Source organism: Equus quagga, chromosome 6, assembly GCF_021613505.1.
Source record: "Equus quagga isolate Etosha38 chromosome 6, UCLA_HA_Equagga_1.0, whole genome shotgun sequence".
Taxonomy (NCBI): domain Eukaryota; kingdom Metazoa; phylum Chordata; class Mammalia; order Perissodactyla; family Equidae; genus Equus; species Equus quagga.
The window spans coordinates 60,343,988-60,365,429 of record NC_060272.1 but is presented as its reverse complement, the minus strand read 5'-3'; the positions used below and the strand labels follow the sequence as shown (position 1 = coordinate 60,365,429).

Genomic DNA, 21,442 nt, shown 5'->3' with positions numbered 1-21,442 from the left:
GGGCACAACCTGGGACCTGAGGGTTGTCTTGTGTGAAGTGAATTCTTGGACATCCTGCTGGTGTCCAAGAACTGCTTGTTGGTGTGGCGAAGCCTCCACACACAAACATTGGAATTCGGTCCAGGAATGGCTTTTGCAAACCCATTTTGCATTCCTGGGATAAATCCCACTTATTTGTGGTGTGCAATACATTTTATACCTTGCTAGATTTGGTTTGCTAGCATTTTGTTGAAGACTTTGTGTCTATGTTCATAAGCAACATTGGTCTGCAGTTTTCTTGTGATGTCTTTGCTTTAGGTTTGATATTAATTCTCCTTCAAACATTTGGAGGGATTCATTCATGAAGCCATCTGGGTCTGGGCTTTCCTTTGTGAAGAGTTTTTTGGTTAAATTCAATCACTTTACTTGCTACAGCTACATTCAGATTTTCTATTTTTTCTTAAGTCAGTTTTGGTAGTTTGTGTCTTTCTAGATATTTGTCCAGTTCATCCAGGTTATCTACTTGGTGGCGTATAATTGTTCAAGTATTCCCTAATAATCCTTTCTATTTCTGTATGATCTATAATAATGTCTCTGCTTTTGTTCTTGATTTTACTAAACTGAGTCTTCTTTTCTTCTTGCTCAGTCTGTTTAAGGGGTTGGCAATTTTGTGATCTTCTCAAAGAATTAACTTTTGGGTTGGCTGATTTTTGTCTATTTTTCTATTCTCTATTTCATTTATCCCCACTCTAACCTTTACTATCTTTCCTTTTGTTTGCTTTGGGTTTAGTTTGCTCTTATTTTTCTAGATTCTTAAGATGGAATGTTCGGTTACTGATTTGAGAACTTTCTTCTTTGTTAACATAGGCTTTCAAAGCTAAAAATCTCCATCTAAGCACTGCTTTTGCTGTATCCCATAAATTTTGGTATGCTGTGGTTTTTGTTTTCATTCACTCCAAGTATTTTCTAATTTCCCTTGTTTCTTCTTTGGCCCATTGGTCATTTAGGAATATACAGTTTAATTTCCACATATCTGTGAATTTCCCGAATTTCCTTGTTACTGATTTCTAATTCCATTCCATTTTGTTTGGAGAACATACTTTGTGTTATTTTTATCTTTTAAAATTTATGAGATTTGTTTTACAGCCCAGTATATAATCTATCATAAACAATGATCCGTGTGCCCTTGAGAAGACTGTTCTGCTGTTGTGTGGAGTGTTCTATAGATGTCTGTTAGATATGGTAGGTTTACAGTGTTGTTCAAGTCTTCTATTTCCTTGTTGATCTTCTGCCTCGTTCTATTCATTACTGAAAGTGGAGTACTGAAGTCTCCAACTATTACTGTTCAATTGTTTATTTCTCTCTTCAATTCTATCAATTTTTACTTCAGGTATTTTGTGCCTCTGTTCTAGGTGGATATTGACCCTTTTATCACTATAAAATGTCCTTGTCTCTAGTAACATTTTTTGTCTTAAAGTCTATTTGTCTGATACTAATATAGTCATTTCACCATTTTTTTGGTTATAGTTTGCATGGCATATCTTTCTCCATTCTTTTAACTTCAACCTACTTGTGTCTTTGATTTAAAAAGCATACCTTGTAGATCCAGCACATCAATCAGGGGTTTTTTATCCATTCTGTCAATCTCTGTCTTTTCATTGTCATGTTTAATTCATTTACGTTTAGTGGAAATACTGACAAAGTGTAATTTACTTCTGCCATTTTGCTATTTATTTTCTTTATGTAATTATGTCTTTTTTTGTTCCTCAATTCCTCTATTACTGCCTTTTCTGGGTGCTAAACATTTTCTAGTGTTACATTTTAATTTTCTTATTGTTTCTTTTACTATATATTTCTTGAGTTATTTTCTTATTTGATGCCCTGGGGATTACAATTAACCTTTTAACTTATAACAATCTAATTCAGATTAATGCCAACCTAATTTTAATCGTATATAAAAACTTTGAGCCTCTATGACTCAGTTCCTTGTCCCCTCCTTTGTGCTATTATAATACTAATTATATCTTAATACATTATAAGCCAATCAACACAGTGTACATAATTACTGCTTTAGAAAAATGTCTTTTGAATCAGAAGAAAAGAATTAAAAACAAAATATATTTATACAGTCTTTTAAATTTACCTAGGTAGTTATTTTTACTGGTGCTCTTTATTTCTTCATATGGACTCGTCACTGTCTTGTGAACAGTCTTACTGAAGACAAGGAAACTGCCGAAAAGGCATTCATTAACCAAGTGCTACCATTTCTAAATTGCTTTATTAGTATCAACTGAAGCACCATTTACCTAGAACCAAGTGTTTCCAAATTTTGAATTTAAACTCAATTTCCTTTCTTACTCCAAAGTGACTTAGACTGAGGATCAGAAGACCTAGATTATAGTGTTACAACTCTGCAACTCAGTGTGTAACCCTGGATAAGCTAGTTAGCTGTGAGCTTTACTTAGTTTTTCCGTGTGTAATAATGTGAACTGGACTATTTTTTCTGTACTCTTTTTCAGTTTGAAAATTCTGTAATCTCATCATACTCATTTTCATACACACTTTCACAACTGGCATTCTCTAAATCATCATTACTTTATGCCTGGTGGGGAGGGTGGATAGATAAGCCAATCATTCCTTTTTCTGGTGTCTCCCCACTCCATTCCACTTAATTATGTAGTTAAATAGAATAATTTTCCTCAAGGGTAATTCTCATCATTTCATTAATCTACTTTGGAAACTTTAACAATTAGCTACTGCTTATTACCTCAAATACAAAATTTAGAACATAGCATTCAAAACTCTTTATCAACAACTCTATCCACAATATCTAAGCTTATGTCTTTCATTCCAAACAGAGAAAAGTAGAGAGTACTGCATCCATTACTTTCCAGAATTAACCAGATTTATGTTGCCAAATTTGCCTCTGATACTCTTTTGAAAAAGAAATATACATTTACAGATTTTTTTTCAACTTGGAAGTATACTTTTCTCATCCTTGTTTTAATATTCTTAATATGCATGCTAGTATACATCCACTGTTAGTAGATACTATTGTTTTGTAAGGTTTTTTTGTTTATCAGTGGTATCATGTCTTATACATCCCTTTCTAATTTGCTGTTTTACTCAATGTTGTATTTTTGAGATTTATCCACTGTATAGATTCATATGATGGAATACTGGTGTATAGTATTCTAGTATTTCATTTTATGAATCCTCTAAATTCTACTCATTTCTCTACTATTGGATATTTACATTGTTTCCAGTTCTTTCATTATTACAAAAAAATATGCAATATTCTTGCACATGTGCCCTTGTATACGTGTATAAGATTTTCTGTAGGATAAATGTCTAGAAGTATATATGTTAGATTTTAGGTATGCACTTTTTCAGCTTTATTAAATATTGCCAGATCATTTCCCAAAACGGTTGTGCCAGCAGTGCATGAGGTATTCCATTGCTCCACAGCCTTACCATATTGTCAGACTTCTTAATATTTACACCCTCATTGAGGTTTTAATTTGCATTTCTCTCCTTTGAAACACAGCTCCAATCTCCTTTCTTCCCCCAAACTTTTAATTAGTCCCATGAGTCACTTCCAAGAAGATAGGGTACTTTGTTTGTATACAGACACTCTTTGTGGCCAACTCTGCAGCTAATATGAAATTCTTTTCTTTATACAATAAGCACTCAACTAATGTGCCAGTTAAGTACCAGCTCTTTTAGCTTTAAAATGCCAGTTTTAATATTACATAGGTATATAGACTATTAAGTGGTTAATAATATGTTTACAGACACATATGAGACACTGGAATTGATGCTTACTAGTTAAATAATAGGTATTTTATTCAGACATTCCCCAAGATGAAGGCATAATGGATAATTTAGAGCCATGCTGAAATCCTGGAAAAAGAAAACAATTTTTCCAAGTATAATCAAGTATTTCCAAGGCAATAGTGATGAGAATAGCCTTCCAAATCACTTTTGGCCCTTACCCATATACTGTTTATAATACTGCACGTATCTACTGGGGGGAGGAGGGTAATACTCAAACACTTAATTGTAAATCTTTAGGAGCAAAAATTGTATCCTGTATCTAATATTTCTTATACAACTTAACCCAGTAGTGTTTGTGAAAATGAACCGTATTTCAGTTCCTAAAAAAGCCCTATTTCAAAACTAACCACCGTATCTAAACAATTTTAAATCTAATGATTTGTCACACAATCATGATTCCATGATTTCATGATTCCACCTATCCATGTGGAGCAGGCAAAAGGAAGATATTTAGGAGACAACTTAAAATACTAAAGAAAATATCAGTGGTGGCAATAAAAGATTTTTTTCTAATCACATTTTGAGGAAGGGAGAAAATGGGGAAAACATGAACTACTACTTTAAAATAATGATTATTAAACAACAAAACAACAGTGTGAGGTGGCTAATTTTGAACTCATCAGAACCAATTATTTTCAACATTGTTATAGAGAAGATGACTCTCCCCACATCCCTCACAAAAAAACCAAAATCCCCAAACTTAGGAAATGTTCTTGTTCATTTTTAAAATTTATTTTTGTTCACACAGGAGGTATGTAAATATTCCCTTTAAAATTCAAACAGTAAATACATCCACCATGATAGGTAAAATGAAAAAGATAATTTCAAATATTGATCTGACTGCAGAGCAACTGCCAACTAGTGCTGGTGGGAATGTAAACTGGTACAGTCTCTTTGGAAATCTTTTTTACCATCAATTGGGGGGTGTTTTGTGGTGGGGGGGAGGAGGGATAATCTTAGCCTACAGAAAGGCAGCCGATATTTGGGGGAAAATAATAGTCATCTACAATAAGGAAGATAGAAGAAGTAAGTTTTGTGTTTGAGGGAGTATGAGAGGAGTTCAACTGAATTTAAGATATTTTGGGATACATAAGTAGACATAAATAAAAATAACAGCAGTTACTATCTGAACATTCATATTCTTCATGACCCTTGCATTCCACTTCTAGGTATATACCCAAAAGAAATGCATGCACATGAACAACAAAAGCCATGTACAAGAAATGTTCTTTAAGAATTATTTATGATAGTCAAAAACTGAAAACAATGCAAGTTTCCATCAGCAGTAGAATGAAACAATTAGGGTATAGTCAAATAATGGAATATTAGGCAGCAAATACTATGCTACCTGTGGTAACATGGATGAATTTCATACAAGAATTGTTGAGCAAAAAAAAACCAGAGACAAAATAATACATACTGTATAATTCTGTTTATATAAAATTCAAAAACGGCAAAACTAATCTTAGGTTTGGGGAGGAAAAAGGAGATACTGCTTCAGAGAGGGAGTACTTCTTGGGAAGGGGTACAAGGGAGGAGTATCTTGGGGATGCTGGTAAAGCTCCACTTCTTGACTGGAGGGTAGAGATAGGGGCTATGTTCACTTTATTTTTTTATGGGGCGGTATAGAAATGATTTGTGCACTTTTCAATGTATATTGGTCTTAAAAACATTCTTAAAATTTAAACAGTTCAGATAAAGCAAAATTTGTCCTTCCACTCCTTGCCAACCAACCTCTTTCTTCTAAGAAAAAGAACCACTATTAACAGATAGGTAAGTATTTGTCCAAAATTTTTTTTCCTGACATTTGAAAGTACATGGGGTTTTTTTTTTTTTACCTTTTTTCAATTGTTAGAGCTTTTTTTTAAATTAAAAAAGTAATAAATTTATAAGATTAAAAAATATTCAGACAGTACAAAAGGGTGTATGGTAAAATGTCAACTCTTCTTTTTGGGGTCAGTCCCTGTTTATAATTTATTGTATACTTTTCTGTCATGTATGTATATGTGTGTGCATATGTGTCCTATTTTCAAAATGTTTTTTTCTTTTAAAGATTTTATTTTTCCTTTTTTTCCCCAAAGCCCCCCGGTATACAGGTGTATATTTTTAGTTGTGGGTCCTTCTAGTTGTGGCATGTGGGATGCCGCCTCAGCATGGCCTGATGAGTGGTGCGATGTCTGTGCCCAGGATCCGAACTGGAGAAACCCCAGGTGGCCAAAGCAGAGCACACAAACCACTTGGCCACAGGACCGGCCCTCAAAATGTTCTTTTTTGAAAAATCACACAAATGCAGCATTTTAGGAATCTAAATCTTGAGCATTCTATCTGGTGGTAAGAAAATATACAACAGTACTTTGAATATATAATCACCATGGTTTATTACTGAAAGGGAAATGTTATGAGGGTTGAAAGAGGAGAATACAACTTCTATTTCCACAAACATCTGTACAATTTTTGACCAAAAAAATCTTGCTTTGTATGAAGCTAATGTAAGAACATATAAAAGATCATGGGAAAAATCACCTTTGTAAGAGGATTCCTTTTTTTTCACTTACTATCTCTTATTATAGAAGTTTATAATCAGATTCACTCTAAAAAAATTTTAGAATTGTCCAGATAATTTTCACTTGAATGTATTTCCCTATTTACTCAATGCTGCTTACAAGTTATTCTTTATTTCTTCCTCACTTCAGCCAAACTATATTTCTTAAAAGTCAACAATTTATACAGGATTCTAGGTCACAGGAGTGGACTAACTACAGTCACATAACTAGAAACATAGGAATTATTCTAATTGTAGAGTATCTACAAGTTGATTTAATAGAACGTCAATTATTTTTAGACCAGAATCCATGAAAATTCCATGACTATTATGTTTCTTCTTTAAGATGTTATTCCCTTTAGAGTTTGATGACCCTGTCTTTCACAATAGGCTTAAATGTATATATATATACAATTCATTAAAACACTAAAAATATTCAACATTTTAATTGATAACTGTCATATTAGCTCGAATTACATGAAAATATTTTGCTAGACATTTTTCAGATGAAATAATTTGTCAGTAAAACACAAAATAATTTGCCAACTTTTATTTTCTTGGAAATGGGAAGAGATATATACCTTAAAAGCGAATAAATGAAATGATATTGGTCTCAGTCATTCAACATTTTATTGTTTCTTGTTAAATATAAAAATAACTTCCAGTTTGTTAACATTCTCCGTAACTCTGTTTGCTTTTTTATTGATACTATAGGAAGCTTTTTTTCTTTAAATAGACTACCTTAAAATTTACAACCAATTTCTGTCTGATTTTACACCTTAGAACAAGAATCAGTGCAGTATTTTGCACATAGATAGCACTTGAATATGTGAAGCTGATTTTTTTTCCAGAGTAGCATACCTAAATATTATAGTTAACTTTTAATAATATGTTCTTATAAAAATGTGATAATATAAGCAGGTTTTCAGATCTGTACCTAGTGTGTAAGGCTTTTTATACTATCTCTAAGGAAAAGTTAATTGTTAATACTGGAATTTATAAAAAGTATTTGACTTTCTCATGAAATGTCATAGAAAGTGGCACGGTGTAGACATGCAGGAGAGACTAATGGGAAAGAAGAGACTGGCTTAATGTTTCAATTATAGCCTTTCCAAAAGCCTCTAAGAAAGAAAAATTTAGAAAATAGCAATTTTGTTTGCCAGGCAAAGCTATAGAGCAGTTAGAAGACTAATTTGGGCCACGAAATTTTTATGATTGAGGGTCTGGATTAGAATTCCGGTGCACAAAATTACTGTTAGGTGTGAGCTATTATTTTAGAGTCTCAGTAATCTCACCCCTAAGATTTACTGTTTACAGTTTGGTATTTAAGCTATCAGAATTTTTAATGAATATTTACAACTTTTTAAACTAAAAAATGTGATCACTTTTTAAAGTTCTTATATCTGATGTTTGGTTATTAGTGAAGATTTTCCTTCTTATTTCCATTTAAACCAAACAAGACTTCCAAGAAGATAAATTTTAATCCAAAGTAGCATCAGATAAAAGCTAATGTCAGAAACTAACATTTTAGGATTTGTTTTAGGTGGTGTAGAAAGGGAGAAACACCTTTATTTTCACTTGCTTTGCTGTTTTGGTTCGTCCCTAGTGCCCTCTGGACAAAAAAGCTCTGAATACTTTCGAAACAATTCTCAATCAAGAGTCCAAGCAAGGAAAGAAATTTAGTGACCTATGGTTTATTTATTCTGAGTTTCTTAAGTAAAGATTTGAGTCAGATGAAAACATGCCTTCTTTTTACAATTATTCATGCAGCAGGCTGGCTTTGAAGCAAGTTTTATTCTACACAGTCATGTATTTATATAATGTAAAGATTATTTCATACATGTTGGTATGTAAACACTGTTTTCCAAAGTAAGATAGATGTCAATAAAAAAATCTAAACTGACACTAGAAAATGAAATGATCTCTGATCATTTTGCACGTTTTATTTAATTAAAAACCCCATTTTTGGATGATGCCACCAGGAATGGTAGAGTATGAGCTTATAAAAACTCCACTCCTCCATAAAAGCAATGAGAATACAGTTATGTGCTGTATAATGACATTCCAGTCAATGACACAGAGCATATACGATGGTGGTCCCAAAAGATTAGTACCATATAGCCTAGATGTGTAGTAGGCACACCATCTAGGTTTGTATAAGTACAATCTAAGAAGTTCGAACAATGACAAAATTGCCTAACAATGCATTTCTCAGAACGTATCCCCACTGTTAAGCTATGCATAACGGTACAGGCAAAAATGGTGAAAATCAATTTTTTCAGAACTGGAAATTAACCAAAGGCTTGCAACAATTCCTTCAAGGAAAACAGCTGAATCCTGGTACATAGAGCAAGTTTTGTGCCATTTAAATTTGCCCTATTCTCTTCTTGCTCTCTGGCTTCATGGTAGCCTTAAAACCAATAGCCTCAAAATCACAGTAGCAATGAAATCCAGCAGACTAGCAGTCACTGAAGGGGACAAAATGGATTTGGAGCTCCACAAAAGTCCCATCTCCAAAGAATTACCATTATTTGACTTGTCTGGCAATTTCCTGGAAACACCCTCTCGCAGGTTTTGCCTTCATTTGACCTGTCTCAGAGCTCTCTCACAGCAAACAGCTCTCACCCTAGGAAGTATGACTAAAACAATCAGTGGCAGGTGTTTTAAGATCACAGTTGCCAGAGGTGATGATAACAACTGGGGAAACCAAGAAGTTGACCAAAAACCTTGAAAGGAAAAGCTGGGAGATGCCCACGAGGGGCTTTGAAAAGCTTCAACAAGTTCAAGTCAAGGTACAGTATAAACCTAATTTCATTTTGGCATCATAGGCCAACTCACAAGGTGCTCCAGCAGAAATAACTAACATTTCCCCCTACACCAAATCAAAATCCCCTCAGTACAAATCAACTCATTCATTCCTATGGCTTCACTACCCTTAATACTCTGATGACTTCCATATCTCTGGTTCAAATCAGATCTTCCTCTTGAACTCTAATTCATTAATTTACCTATTATTATAGGGATTAAGACAATGATATATGTTTAGGAGTCTTAGGGACCTGGCTTTGAATCCTAGTTCCTGCCTTTCAGAAGCTATTATACCTACCCTAGTACCAAGTAACTTAACACCTTTCTAATTTTTAGTTTCTCTAAAATCAGAATATTGAAGCACTTCTTAGGACTGTTACAAAGATTAAACAAAATAAGGATTTCTGTAAAGGACCTGACTCAGTATCTGACACATAGCAAGAGCTCAAATGGTAACTGCTATTATTTTGATTATTTCTACTCATATATCCCCAAAACATCTCAAATTCAATTGAAGTTCTCTTGTACTGTCTCAAACCCCAAACATGCTGCTACTTCTCTGTTTTCCTTATTGTATTAGGCTGTACTATTTTCTGCCTCTCCCTAGGGTAAGATCATCCTTCCCCACCCCACTGATGGCAGGTTTGGCCATGAGACTTGCACTAGTCAATGAAACATGGATAGAGGCCAATATGTAGTTCACCATGATCTCTGCCATGATACCAGCAACATTCTACATAGAGGGTGGATCTCAAGTGAAAATTAGGTGGAGCATAGCCACTAATGACCAGTGAGGGACACGTAGTTTGAGCAATAAATCTTTCAGTAAACTACTGAGATTCACAGACTGTTTGCTACCGTGAAATAACCTTGCTTATCCTAACTGATAAGATTTATCTTAGTGAACATGGCCTTGCCATCCACCTAAATATTCAAAGAAAAGCCCTGGAAAAATTCTTATCCTCTCTCTCAGTTTTGTTCTATGGCCAGTTCACCAATTCTGGTCAATTCTACCTCCCTAATATTTCCCAATTTGTACATCATTAATTTGACCTTAATTCAAGTTTTTTGTTTTCATCTATTACTACAACATTTTCTTTCTCCAGCTTTGCTCCTCTTAAACATTTTAATCTGCATTAATAAGATTAAAGTATTTATTTTCTTTTAAATGCTTCAAATTCCTTATCACAATCATTAAGTGCAAAACAGTTCTTAGTAAACTTATAAATGTAATAAAACTCAAATTTTCTTAAAGATTTTAACACTGTTTAAGTACCAAATATATACAGATTATCTCAGTAATATTAACACATTTCCAAACATAACACAAAAGTATTAATAGTATAAGTTTGATTTATTTCATTACTTCTATACTTAAAGTCAAAGAAAACTCTAGACCAGAAGGCTTCACTGAACAGGTTCTACTGAAATAATTTTAAGTTTATACAAATTTACACAGATAATAGGAAAAAAGTAAAGGGTATACTCCCCAATTTATTTTATGAGACTAGCATATCTTTGATACCACAGACAGGATATTAGGAAAAACTCAAATTATAGGTTAATCTCACTCACGAACATAGACTAAACATAAAGTCCTAGAAAAAATATTAGCATACCCAAATCCAGCAATATACAGAAAGAACAACATATCACAACCAAATTACATTTACTACAGGCATACATCATCAGTTAAACATTAGAAAATCAATGCAAATTATTATATCAAAATTTAAAGGAGAAACATGATCATCTTAAAAGATGAAGAAAAAAACTAAAAATATTCAACATCCATTTATGGCAAAAAATTCTAAGGACACAAGGAATAGAATGGAACTTCTTAAGCTTATAAAGAATATCTATAGGGGCTGGCCCCGTGCCCGAGTTGTTAAATTCACACGCTCTGCTTCAGAGGCCCAGGGTTTTGCTGGTTCGGCTCCTGGGCACAGACCTAGCACCACTCATCAAGCCATGCTGAGGTGGTGTCTCACATAGCAGAACCAAAAGGACCTACAACTAGAATATACAACTACGTACTGAGGGGCTTTAGGGAGAAGAAGATGAAGGAAAAAAAAAAGAATATCTATAAAAATCTATAATAAACATCATGCTTAATGATAGAATGCTAAAAACATTCTCTTTAAGACCAAGAATGAGGATGCCTATCATTACCACTTCTATTCGGCATTACACTGGATGTCTTAGCAAATAATGAAAAAAAAAAAAAAGAGGTAAAGGATTACAAAGGAAGGAAAAAACTGCCATTATTTGCAGATATGATTTTATACATAGAAAATTCAAAAGAACCTACAAATTATTACAATTAATCAAAATATAATAATTATTATCCAGCAGGATATTAAAGCAATATACAAAAATAAACTGTATTTCTATTTACCAACAACAGAACATGAAATTTCACACACACAATCTATAATAGCATAGATATATCAACATCAACTTCAAGGACTGAAAGACTCAACATTGTGAAGACGTCAATTCTTTCCTAAATTGATCAATAGATTCAAAGTAATCTGAATCAAAATCTCAGCAGGGTGTGTGTGTGTATTAATAAGCTAATTCTAAAATTTACGTGTAAATGCAAAGGCAAATATATCAAGACACTCTCAAAGAACAACAAAGTGGGATGGTTTGCCCTATCAGTTACTAAGACTTAATTTAAAGTCTTGGTGTATTTTTGGCAACCAGGATAATCAAACAAGACCAACAGAATAGAATTAAAAATTGAAAAACAATTCTACAAATATATGGTCACAATTTATGACATAAGTATCACTATAGAGCAATAGGAAAATGATAGTCTTCTCAATAAATGGTGCTGAGATGTCAGCATACATATGGAAAAATAATCAAACTGGACCCATGCCTGACACAATTCACAAAAATCAACTCCAGTAGACTTTACAATAAAATGCTCAAAGCAAAACTACACTTTTTAGGGGCTGGCCCAGTGGCCGAGTGGTTAAGTTTGCACACGCTGCTTCAGCGGTCCAGGGTTTCACCGGTTTGAATCCTGGGCATGGACACAGCACCGCTCATCAGGCCATGCTGAGGTGGCATCCCATATGCCACAACTAGAAGGACCCACAACTAAAAAAATATACAACTATGTACTGGGGGGATTTGGGGAGAAAAAGCATAAAAAAAAAAAGAAGCTGAACTCCAACAGCCTTTGGATAAAAAAAATATATATACTTTTTAGAAGATATAGCAGAAAAATATTTTCATTGCCTTAGTGTAGGGAAGAATTTCTTGAACAAGAAACAACACACTAACTCTAGATGGAAAGAACTGATAAATTTGACTATATTAAAATTAAGAACTGTCATCAAAAGACACTAAAGAGAGTGGAAAAAAGTGAGGATAGGAGAAAATATTCACCACACCGATGACTGACAAAAGGTTTATAGCTAGAACATATAACAAGAGTTTTGACAAATCAAAAAGAGAAAACAACATCATTGATAATAATCCAAAACTAGAAACCACACAGATGTCCATCAAGAATAGAACAGATAAATGAGTATATTTGGTATATTCATACATGAAATCCTATACAGCAACGAAAAAGAACAAATTTCAGCTACATACAATAATCTTAAAAACAACACTGAACTCAGCAAGACACAAAAGAATAGTTACAATAAAGGTTAATTTAGGTAAAGATCAAGGATAGGCAAAACTATATTTTATGTACTTCTCTATATATGTTATAGTTCACAATTTAAAACAGGTTTTGAAAAGAGTAAGTTGAGGGCACGTTCCGTGTTTTCTTAGATTCTGTACTGGTCTATTTGGCATTCATTCATCACAGGGCCAATTATATAAACTCTATCTTTTTATTTTCTGTATTCTTGATACTCTGGCATTTGTGGCTGATCTGGCTAGGGACAGACTGCCCCTGCCAGGGCTAACCAGTTCTTAAAGATAGCAAAGGGCTTGGCCAGGAACACATCTCTCATATGCAAACCAATCAATTCTGAGTCTACAGCTTCAACCAACTCCTTATTGGAGTCTTAGACACAAGCCAATATTTTTCTTGCCCTAATCATCCTAGTGCCAATTACCAGCCAACTAAAGATCACCTATATAGCCCAAAGCCTGCCAGAATTATTTATTTGATTTTTACTATTGAGATATAATTGACATATAACATTGTATTAGTTTTAAGTGTACAACATAGTGATTTGATATAGGAATACGCTGCAAAATGATTACCACAAGTTGAGTTAACATCCATCACCACAGAGTTACAATTTTTGGTGTGTGTGCGTGATGAGAACTTTTAAGATCTACTCTCTTAGCAACTTTCAAATATACAATAACAGTACTGTTAACTATAGTCACCATGCTGTACATTATATCCTCAGGACTTATTTATCTTATAACTGGAAGTCCGTAACCTTTGACCATCTTTACCCATTTAGCCCACCCCTCACCCCTCACCATTCGCCTCTGGCAACCATCAATCTGTTCTCTGTATTTATGAGTTGGGATTTGTTTTTAGATTCCACCTATATGTGAGATCGTATGGTATTTATCTTTCTCAGTCTGACTTATTTCATTTAGCCTAATGCCCTCAAGATCTATTCACACTGTGGCAAATAGCAGGATTTCCTTCTTTCTTATGACTGAATAATATTCCTTGTATGTGTGTGTGTGTGTGTGTGTGTGTGTGTATACACAACTTCTTTATCCATTCATCCATTGATGGACACCTAGGTTGTTTCCGTATCTTGGCTTTCATAAATAATGCTGCAAGGAACACGGGGTGCAGATAATTTTTCAAGATAGTGATTTTGTTTCCTTCAGGTAAAAACCCAGAAGTGGAATTGCTAGATCATATGGTAGCTCTTTAACTTTCTGAGGAAACTCCATACCGTTTTCCATAGTGACTGCATCAATTTACATTCTCACCAACAATGCACAAAGTTTCCTTTTTCTCTGTATCTTCACCAATACTTGTAATTTCTTGTCTGCCACAATTATTGAAGCTAGCCAATCCTAAACTGTTTATTCTACCCTGCTTTGCCTTTCCTGCGGAAACACCAATAATGGCTTTGGCCTAGGCTGTCTTTCCTCTTGCTCCTGATCAAAACCTAATGCTTTCCCTGTGGCCCAGGCGGCATGCCATGTCTCTCTTTTAGGAAATATAAGTAATAAAAATTTCCTTTCAATAGCATTAGCCTCTCCCACGTCATTACTCAGTCACCTCCGTAAACTAATATCCCACAGGTACAAGCGAGACAGTTACAAAATAATAATTAAAAAAGATTAATGAAATGGAGAAGATTCTGATAAAGAAGCTAGATGGGTAGAGACTGAGTTTTAAAAGGTCTTAAGTATAAGTTTAAATGCATTCAATCCTTTTGGAAAGTAAATGAGTAGAGATTACACAATATAAAGTTAAATTAGTAAAGTGCTGAACCACACAAGAAACCAAAATATCTGAAATTTTCTTCTGATGGGGGCAACAGTGAATAGAGCTAGAAGTATACCACTTGTGCTTGAAGCTCAAATTCCCTAAAGCAGATTTGGAGGTTCTAACAGGGCAGCATAGCACTCATATATATGCTTCACCTTCTCTCTCAGGAAAGGATATAATCTCAAATCAAGCACATGCTTGAGAATGCAAAATGGTACAGCCACTTTGGAAAACTGTTTGGCAATTTCTAACAAAGTTAAACATAGTTTTACCATTTGATCCAGCAACCATGCTCATAGGTATCTACCCAATTGAACCGAAAACTTATGTCCATCCAAAAACCTGCACATGAATGTTTAGAGCAGCTTTATTTATAATTGCTGAAAACTGGAAACAATCAAGCTGTCGCTCGACAGGTGAATGGATAAACAAACATGTACATTCATACAATGAAGTATTCTTCAATACTAAAAATAAATGAGCTATTATGACACAAAAAGTAACTGTCTAGACCATATTGCTAAGTGAAAAAAATTGGTCTAAAAAGGCTACATACTGTATGAATCCAACTATATGACATTCTGGAAAAGATAAAATTATAGGGAAAGTAAAAGTATTAGTGGTTGCCAAGGGTTTGGGGAGTGGAGAGGAAGACCAAGGGAGGGATAAATAAGTGGAGCACGGAGGATTTTCAGGGCAGTGAAACTTTTCTCTATGATGCTGTAATGGTGATATATGACATTATATATTTGTCAAAACCCATAGAGCTTTACGATACAAAGAGTGAACCCTAATGTAAACTGTGGAATTTATTTAATAATAATGTATCAGTATTGGCTCAATTGTAACAAATATATTATACCAATACAAGATGTGAATAATAGAGGAAATTGTGTGGAAGAGGTAGTATGAGACAACCTAAATCTAAACCTGCTCTAAAAATAGTTTATTAATAAAAATGGGGGGGGGGATGAGGATTCTACAAACAGAAAAGACTGTTCAGATGCTGCCAGTCAAAATGAATGATAAATATCTATTACAGCCTCCCTAAAAGCACCACTAGTAGCAATGATGTCAGGAGGGATTCTCTCTAGTATAATTCATAACCCAAAAGACCCACTGTATATGACATACTATCAAAGACATCTTCTATATAAAACCAGAAAATATTGATGAAGAGAGATAATCTGGAGAGCCAAATAGAAGACATTAATTTGATCTCAACAGGTGGAAGAGTAATCATTCCATAATATATTCCCAAGAAACAGTACAGTATTCCCAAGAAAGTCAACACAAGGGAAAAACTGTTATCTGAATTTTTAATATCATGCATGTACATGACACTTCCCTATCAGGAAGTCTCTCTTAGTTTGCTTCTTTACTCCAGGCACCAACCAAGCGGTGTCACATCTCCACAGGCAAGCTCTAACTTGGCCATGCTTAGCATACCAACAAGTTCCTAAGTTAAGACAAATGTCTGTTGTCAAGTTTATTAACCTCCCACCTCTAAGTGTTACCTATTTTTGTTAGTTCCTTATATGTTACCACAGCTATTGGTCCATTCTTTTACGTTTATACCTTAGTATGTATCCTTCATAACTATCTCTTAGTTTTTGATCCACTGCTTACTATAACTATCTCTACTTTAAGTCCTGACTGGCAGATCTATAGTTCCTGCAGTCTTTTAAACATTTATTGAGTGCTTCAATTCAGTTTCAGCAAAACTTTACTGAGCTCCTTCAGGTTCACTTCACCCTCATAGCTACAGCTATCCTAAGAAGCTATTATAACCTCTGTTTTATAGTGAATCAAACATACAGAAGTTAAATAACTTGTCTTTGGTCACCTGAAGCAAATCTACCTCTATCAACCAAGTCCTGTGCTCTTTCCACTCATCTTTATCTCTTTCCCTATCAAACTACAAAGCACTCTGCTAGTTAGAATTTAAGACTTCACTACACTTCCTGAAACCTATTTTTCAAACACTACTTAAAAACCTGTCCTCTAGACCCCCTGACCCGACCTGCTCCTTCCAATCTTGTTCTAGTGAATTCTTCTATTCCCAGCTCCTTTCTCTATATCCATCTACAGCACTACTGATACATGCTAGGCATGGTGCTCTTAAGATTTCAAGAAAAATTCTGCCAACAGACTCTCCTTTTGGGGGAAAGAAGAGAAGTAAGACTTGAGAGGTCGTCATGGTCTTGTTTCAGCCTGTTGTCTTCCGCTTAACAGATTATACACTACAGGAACATCAATGGACCATAATTAACTGCTTAATAGATTCTTTTATGTATTGACTATAAACAACCTGAAACCAGTGATCAGCCTGAGGCAAGAGTGATAACTGAAGACACACCTAGTGCCTCAAAGTAAATGAAAATCTGCCACGTCCATTATTTTTTGAGGGGAAAAAAATCTTAACAGACAAATTTGACCACAAAAAGCAAGTGAGTGAAATGAAGTTGCTGCTAAGAGCTATCTGAGCACATGTGAAAATTAAAACCAGGATATACTTTTCATGCCATGTTTACACAAACCAGAAAAATTCAGAACCCAAGCCAAGTGCTCTGGATTTTTCAATAGCAAAGTTAGCAAAGTAGCCCCTTATCTTGTAGGCAAATCATAACTGTCCACTATAGATACTACGTTTGTAAAGTAACAAAATATGACTATTTTTTTTCTTACTTTCCCAAGGAGGCAGTATGAGTAATGGTTAGGTGCAAAAGCTTTGTATGATCTTGAGCGTTTGTGAAACTCATTTTGCTTTATCTGCAATATAGGGACAGGTGTACTCACCTCACAGGATTGTTCAAAGAATTAAATGAGATCCTGAAGTTCTCAGCACAATGTTTTTTACATAATCATCCCTCAAAATGTTCCTTTTCCTCCTCATTATTATTTATGTCCTTAGTCTGTGTTTCCTCACCTACAGTATTAAAATCTCCACCATATAGGGTAGTTGTAAGAATTAAGCACATTGCATGGCACATAACAGGTACTTATGAAAGCCCATCATTTCCATTTCTTTAGGATTACAGGAGGAGTCAGGAGTCAATGAAACTACACAACTATATTTATAAAGCTCTGGGTTGGGAGAAAAACACACCAGCTTCTCAAGAATTGTGTATTTACCTTTGGTAGGGGGAAGTCTGGTGAGGAGAAGAGTGTAGGAAGAAAAAGAAGATAAAGTTTTATTATTATATAATGTAGGCAGTCATTTAATCACATAATTAAGTATGACTTCATAATGATTTGAAGTAATGATTTATAACAACATTAAAGAACAAGGTTAAACTTACTTAAAAAACAATCAGGGACTAGTACACTGTTTCAAGTAAAACAAAAACATCTTCAGTGGCAACAAAACATACACACAAGAAATTTAAACATTAATTAGCAAGACATTTTAGAAGCGACTTCAAAAACAGTCTCATTACTTCATCGTCCTATGAAACCCAAACAACATTTTGAACTAGAATTTAAAACATGAAGTAACAGGAACCCACTATTGTGAAGTTTAATTCTGTTTTAAATTTTGCATTCTTCTGAAAGAAATACATGTGTACCAGACATAGGGAAATAAACATTTCAGGTTCCTTACCTGTTGTGTTCCATCTGCACTTACAATAGGGGCAGAGAGAAGAGAAATATCACTACTTAAAATCTGAGCTGTATCCAGCAGTGGCGGATGTTCTGCCATTATCAATAAGACATTAATATATCGGATAACCCTCCAACTCTGAAAAACAAAAATAAATAGCCATTTGTGTGGACATTCCTAAAAATATATTAAAATATAATATATTCAAGATTTGTCTCATTCTTTATCCCAAAGAGATATTCCCGTCAAAGGAAATTTCACAATACTCTGGTGACTACTTTTTTTTCTGTCAACAGACCATTTAAGGAAATTTATGTCTTATAACTTAACCAACTATCTGTCAAAGTAGACAGTAAATTAAGATATATTAAAGCCAATATATCAGCAGCTTCTATTTAAATTCCATGTCTGCTTGTCTCTCTACCCCTTCCATCTCTATACAATATTTATTTAACCACCACTACTCTAGCTAAACACTGGGAGAGGCACTAAAATGCAATGATTGAGTGAGGCAACTCTACCACTAACTTTTTCTATGAGCAGAGAAGGTGATTATGAAGACCGAATCCCCCCTCATTACCCTATGAGTCTCTAGGAACCACACAAGAATTATAATTTTTCACTGATTCTTCAGATGGAGCAAACTGGTAGAAATGAGAACCTTTAAGTTTTGAGCTTCAATACTGGTCTTCTATCATTCTGTCTTTTTATTCTTTTCTAAGTGACACCTACTTTACAATAAACCAAATCATTTCAGCGATAAAAGTACAAACATTTAGAATCTTTGCCTGTAGACATAGAATCACTTATCTAAAAAGTAAAAGACTTGACATAAGCAATATTAGTCTACCATATACAACATCAAGTAACTAAACGTCAGCAAATCACAACTCAAGACGAATACAACTGAGCTCCACCATAAATTTTATCTAACTTATACTGAAAGGCAACAGATATTTTTGGATGCTTGCAGCATTCTACAATCCAGCAGTGTCAAGATGTTTAACTTTTAAAAGACATTAAATTCATTTTGTTTATTTTAAAATCTTAAATCTTTGCAGAAACTCTCATACAAGTTGATTTAACCTAAAAACAATTCTCTATTTAGATATATAAAAACTGCTATAAGACTTTCAAAAATATTCAATACAGGTATCTATTTCAAGATTTTTACACTTAAGATCATAGTATGGAATGTTTTATATATTACTTAACTCATAAAAATGCATGCCATTTAAACCTAACATATAGACAGAGACAAATCTAACTTATGGCTTAATCTGTACTGCTATATTTTTAAAAGTCCAATAAAATCAGTAAGTACTTTAAATCAAATCAAATAATTTCACTCTGTGGAATATACAAAGAATTACATGACAGGAAAGAGTCAATGTATTATTTTCCCTCTTGCATGTCACATAATTTAGTTTAAGGAGAACTATTTTAGGGAAGCTAACTCAGGATTAATTAGAGAAAATTTATAAGTAACTTATTTTCTTAATTAGTAAATTAAGAAAAATTACCACCATTGAATAATTTGTCATTGTATTCTACTTGTGATATTTTATATAATATGCTTAGCTAAAGCTGTAAACTACCATTATTATTTAAGTTTGAGAAAGTAATGCTGAAGATACAACCACAGTTTGCTTTCAAGAGGTGGACTGGAAGCTTTGCAAAGATACAAATTTCTTTTGAACCTCCAGTTAATTCCAAGAACAGTGCTATTATACATTGGATCTGAAGCCACATGCTATGTTTTAATATTATCATTCCACTTACAGTATTCTAATTGATTCTTTTCAAAGCTATAATACATCAAAAGCTTCATTTATGAACTGCTTTCTTGTTTGGCCATATCCATCACAGTATATGCAAAGTAGCAGGTTTTATTTAAGCATGAGAATTGGAAACTTCGGCCATGCAACTAAAACGTTGCATTTAGAAATCTAAAAATTCTTTTGATTTCTACATAGAGAACATTGTCAGTTTCTTCTTTCAATCAATTTCTTCTAATTTTGTTATTCCTACTTTCTACATTCTCATTTTATCTTGTGACCACAAACACCCACTTGTTTTAAGTTATGCATCTATTTTGTTTCTTTTTAAAAAAGTGTAATGTTTGATATGTGCAAAAAAAAGGGGAGGAGTAATTTGTTGCATTTGCTAATTCTTACGGAATAAGTACTCCCCCACGGCCTATTTCAAGCTGTTATAGTTCAAAAATCAACCTGGAAATTCCTGAATTTTTAACAATTAACTTTTGTATACAAGTACAAGATGGTCTCAATACATCACTGTTTCTATCTAAATCTATACATCAATATATAACTATCTATGTAGTAATACTATAATATTAACATTTAGGGAATCTGGTGAAGAAAAGCTGAATATCTTTGTACTGTTCTTGCAACTTTTCTGTCACTCTGAAATTTAAATTAATGTCAAATTAAACAATATTTAGAAAAATTAATGTCAGGTAGATTGCAGATCTGAATGTAAAAGGTAAAACAAAAAAGCTTCTAAAAGATAAAGACAGAAGAATATCTTCATAGTCATTGGATAGAGAAAGATTTTTTAAACAGGGTATAAATTATATTTCTTAAATCATAAAGGAAAAGAATGATATATTGAACTTAATTAAAATTAAGAACTACTATCCAGGGACTGGCCGGGTGGCGCAGCAGTTAAGTTCGCACGTTCCGCTTCTCGGCGGCCCAGGGTTCCCTGGTTCGGATCCCGGGTGTGGACATTGGCAAAAAGCCATGCTGTGGTAGGCGTCCCACATATAAAGTAGAGGAAGATGGGCATGAATGTTAGCTCAGGGCTGATCTTCCTCAAAATAAAAACAAAAACAACACAAAACAAAAAGAACTACTATCCATTAAGAAATATCTTAGAATGAAAAGGCAAGCCACAGACAGAAGACATTCACACCATAAATAATTGAAAAAGAGTGAATATTTAGCATATATATAGGTCTCTTACAAATTGATTTTTTTAAAAAAGAAAAATTCCAAAAGACTTGAAGATGTTCTTCACAAAAGTGGAAATTTAAGAGACCAATAAACATACGGAAAGACTGTCAAATTCATTAATTACTAGGAAAAAGCTAATCAAAAAATCATAATGAAATAACACCACGTACTCACTAGGATGATAAAAAAAAAAACAGACTGACAATATCAACTATTAGTGAGGCTTTGGAGCAACTGGCATACCCATA

General features: G+C 33.8%; 1 protein-coding gene across 1 annotated transcript in view; it reads right to left on the bottom strand.

Annotated features, from left to right (window-relative positions):
• FNDC3A (fibronectin type III domain containing 3A) overlaps nt 1-21,442 on the bottom strand; it is a 197,051-nt gene that overhangs the window by 146,420 nt on the left and 29,189 nt on the right. The window contains exon 2 of the mRNA XM_046664277.1: nt 18,217-18,354. Coding sequence (XP_046520233.1) covers nt 18,217-18,315 — 99 coding nt within the window. The 5' untranslated portion in view covers nt 18,316-18,354. The remainder of the gene's footprint in view (nt 1-18,216; nt 18,355-21,442) is intronic.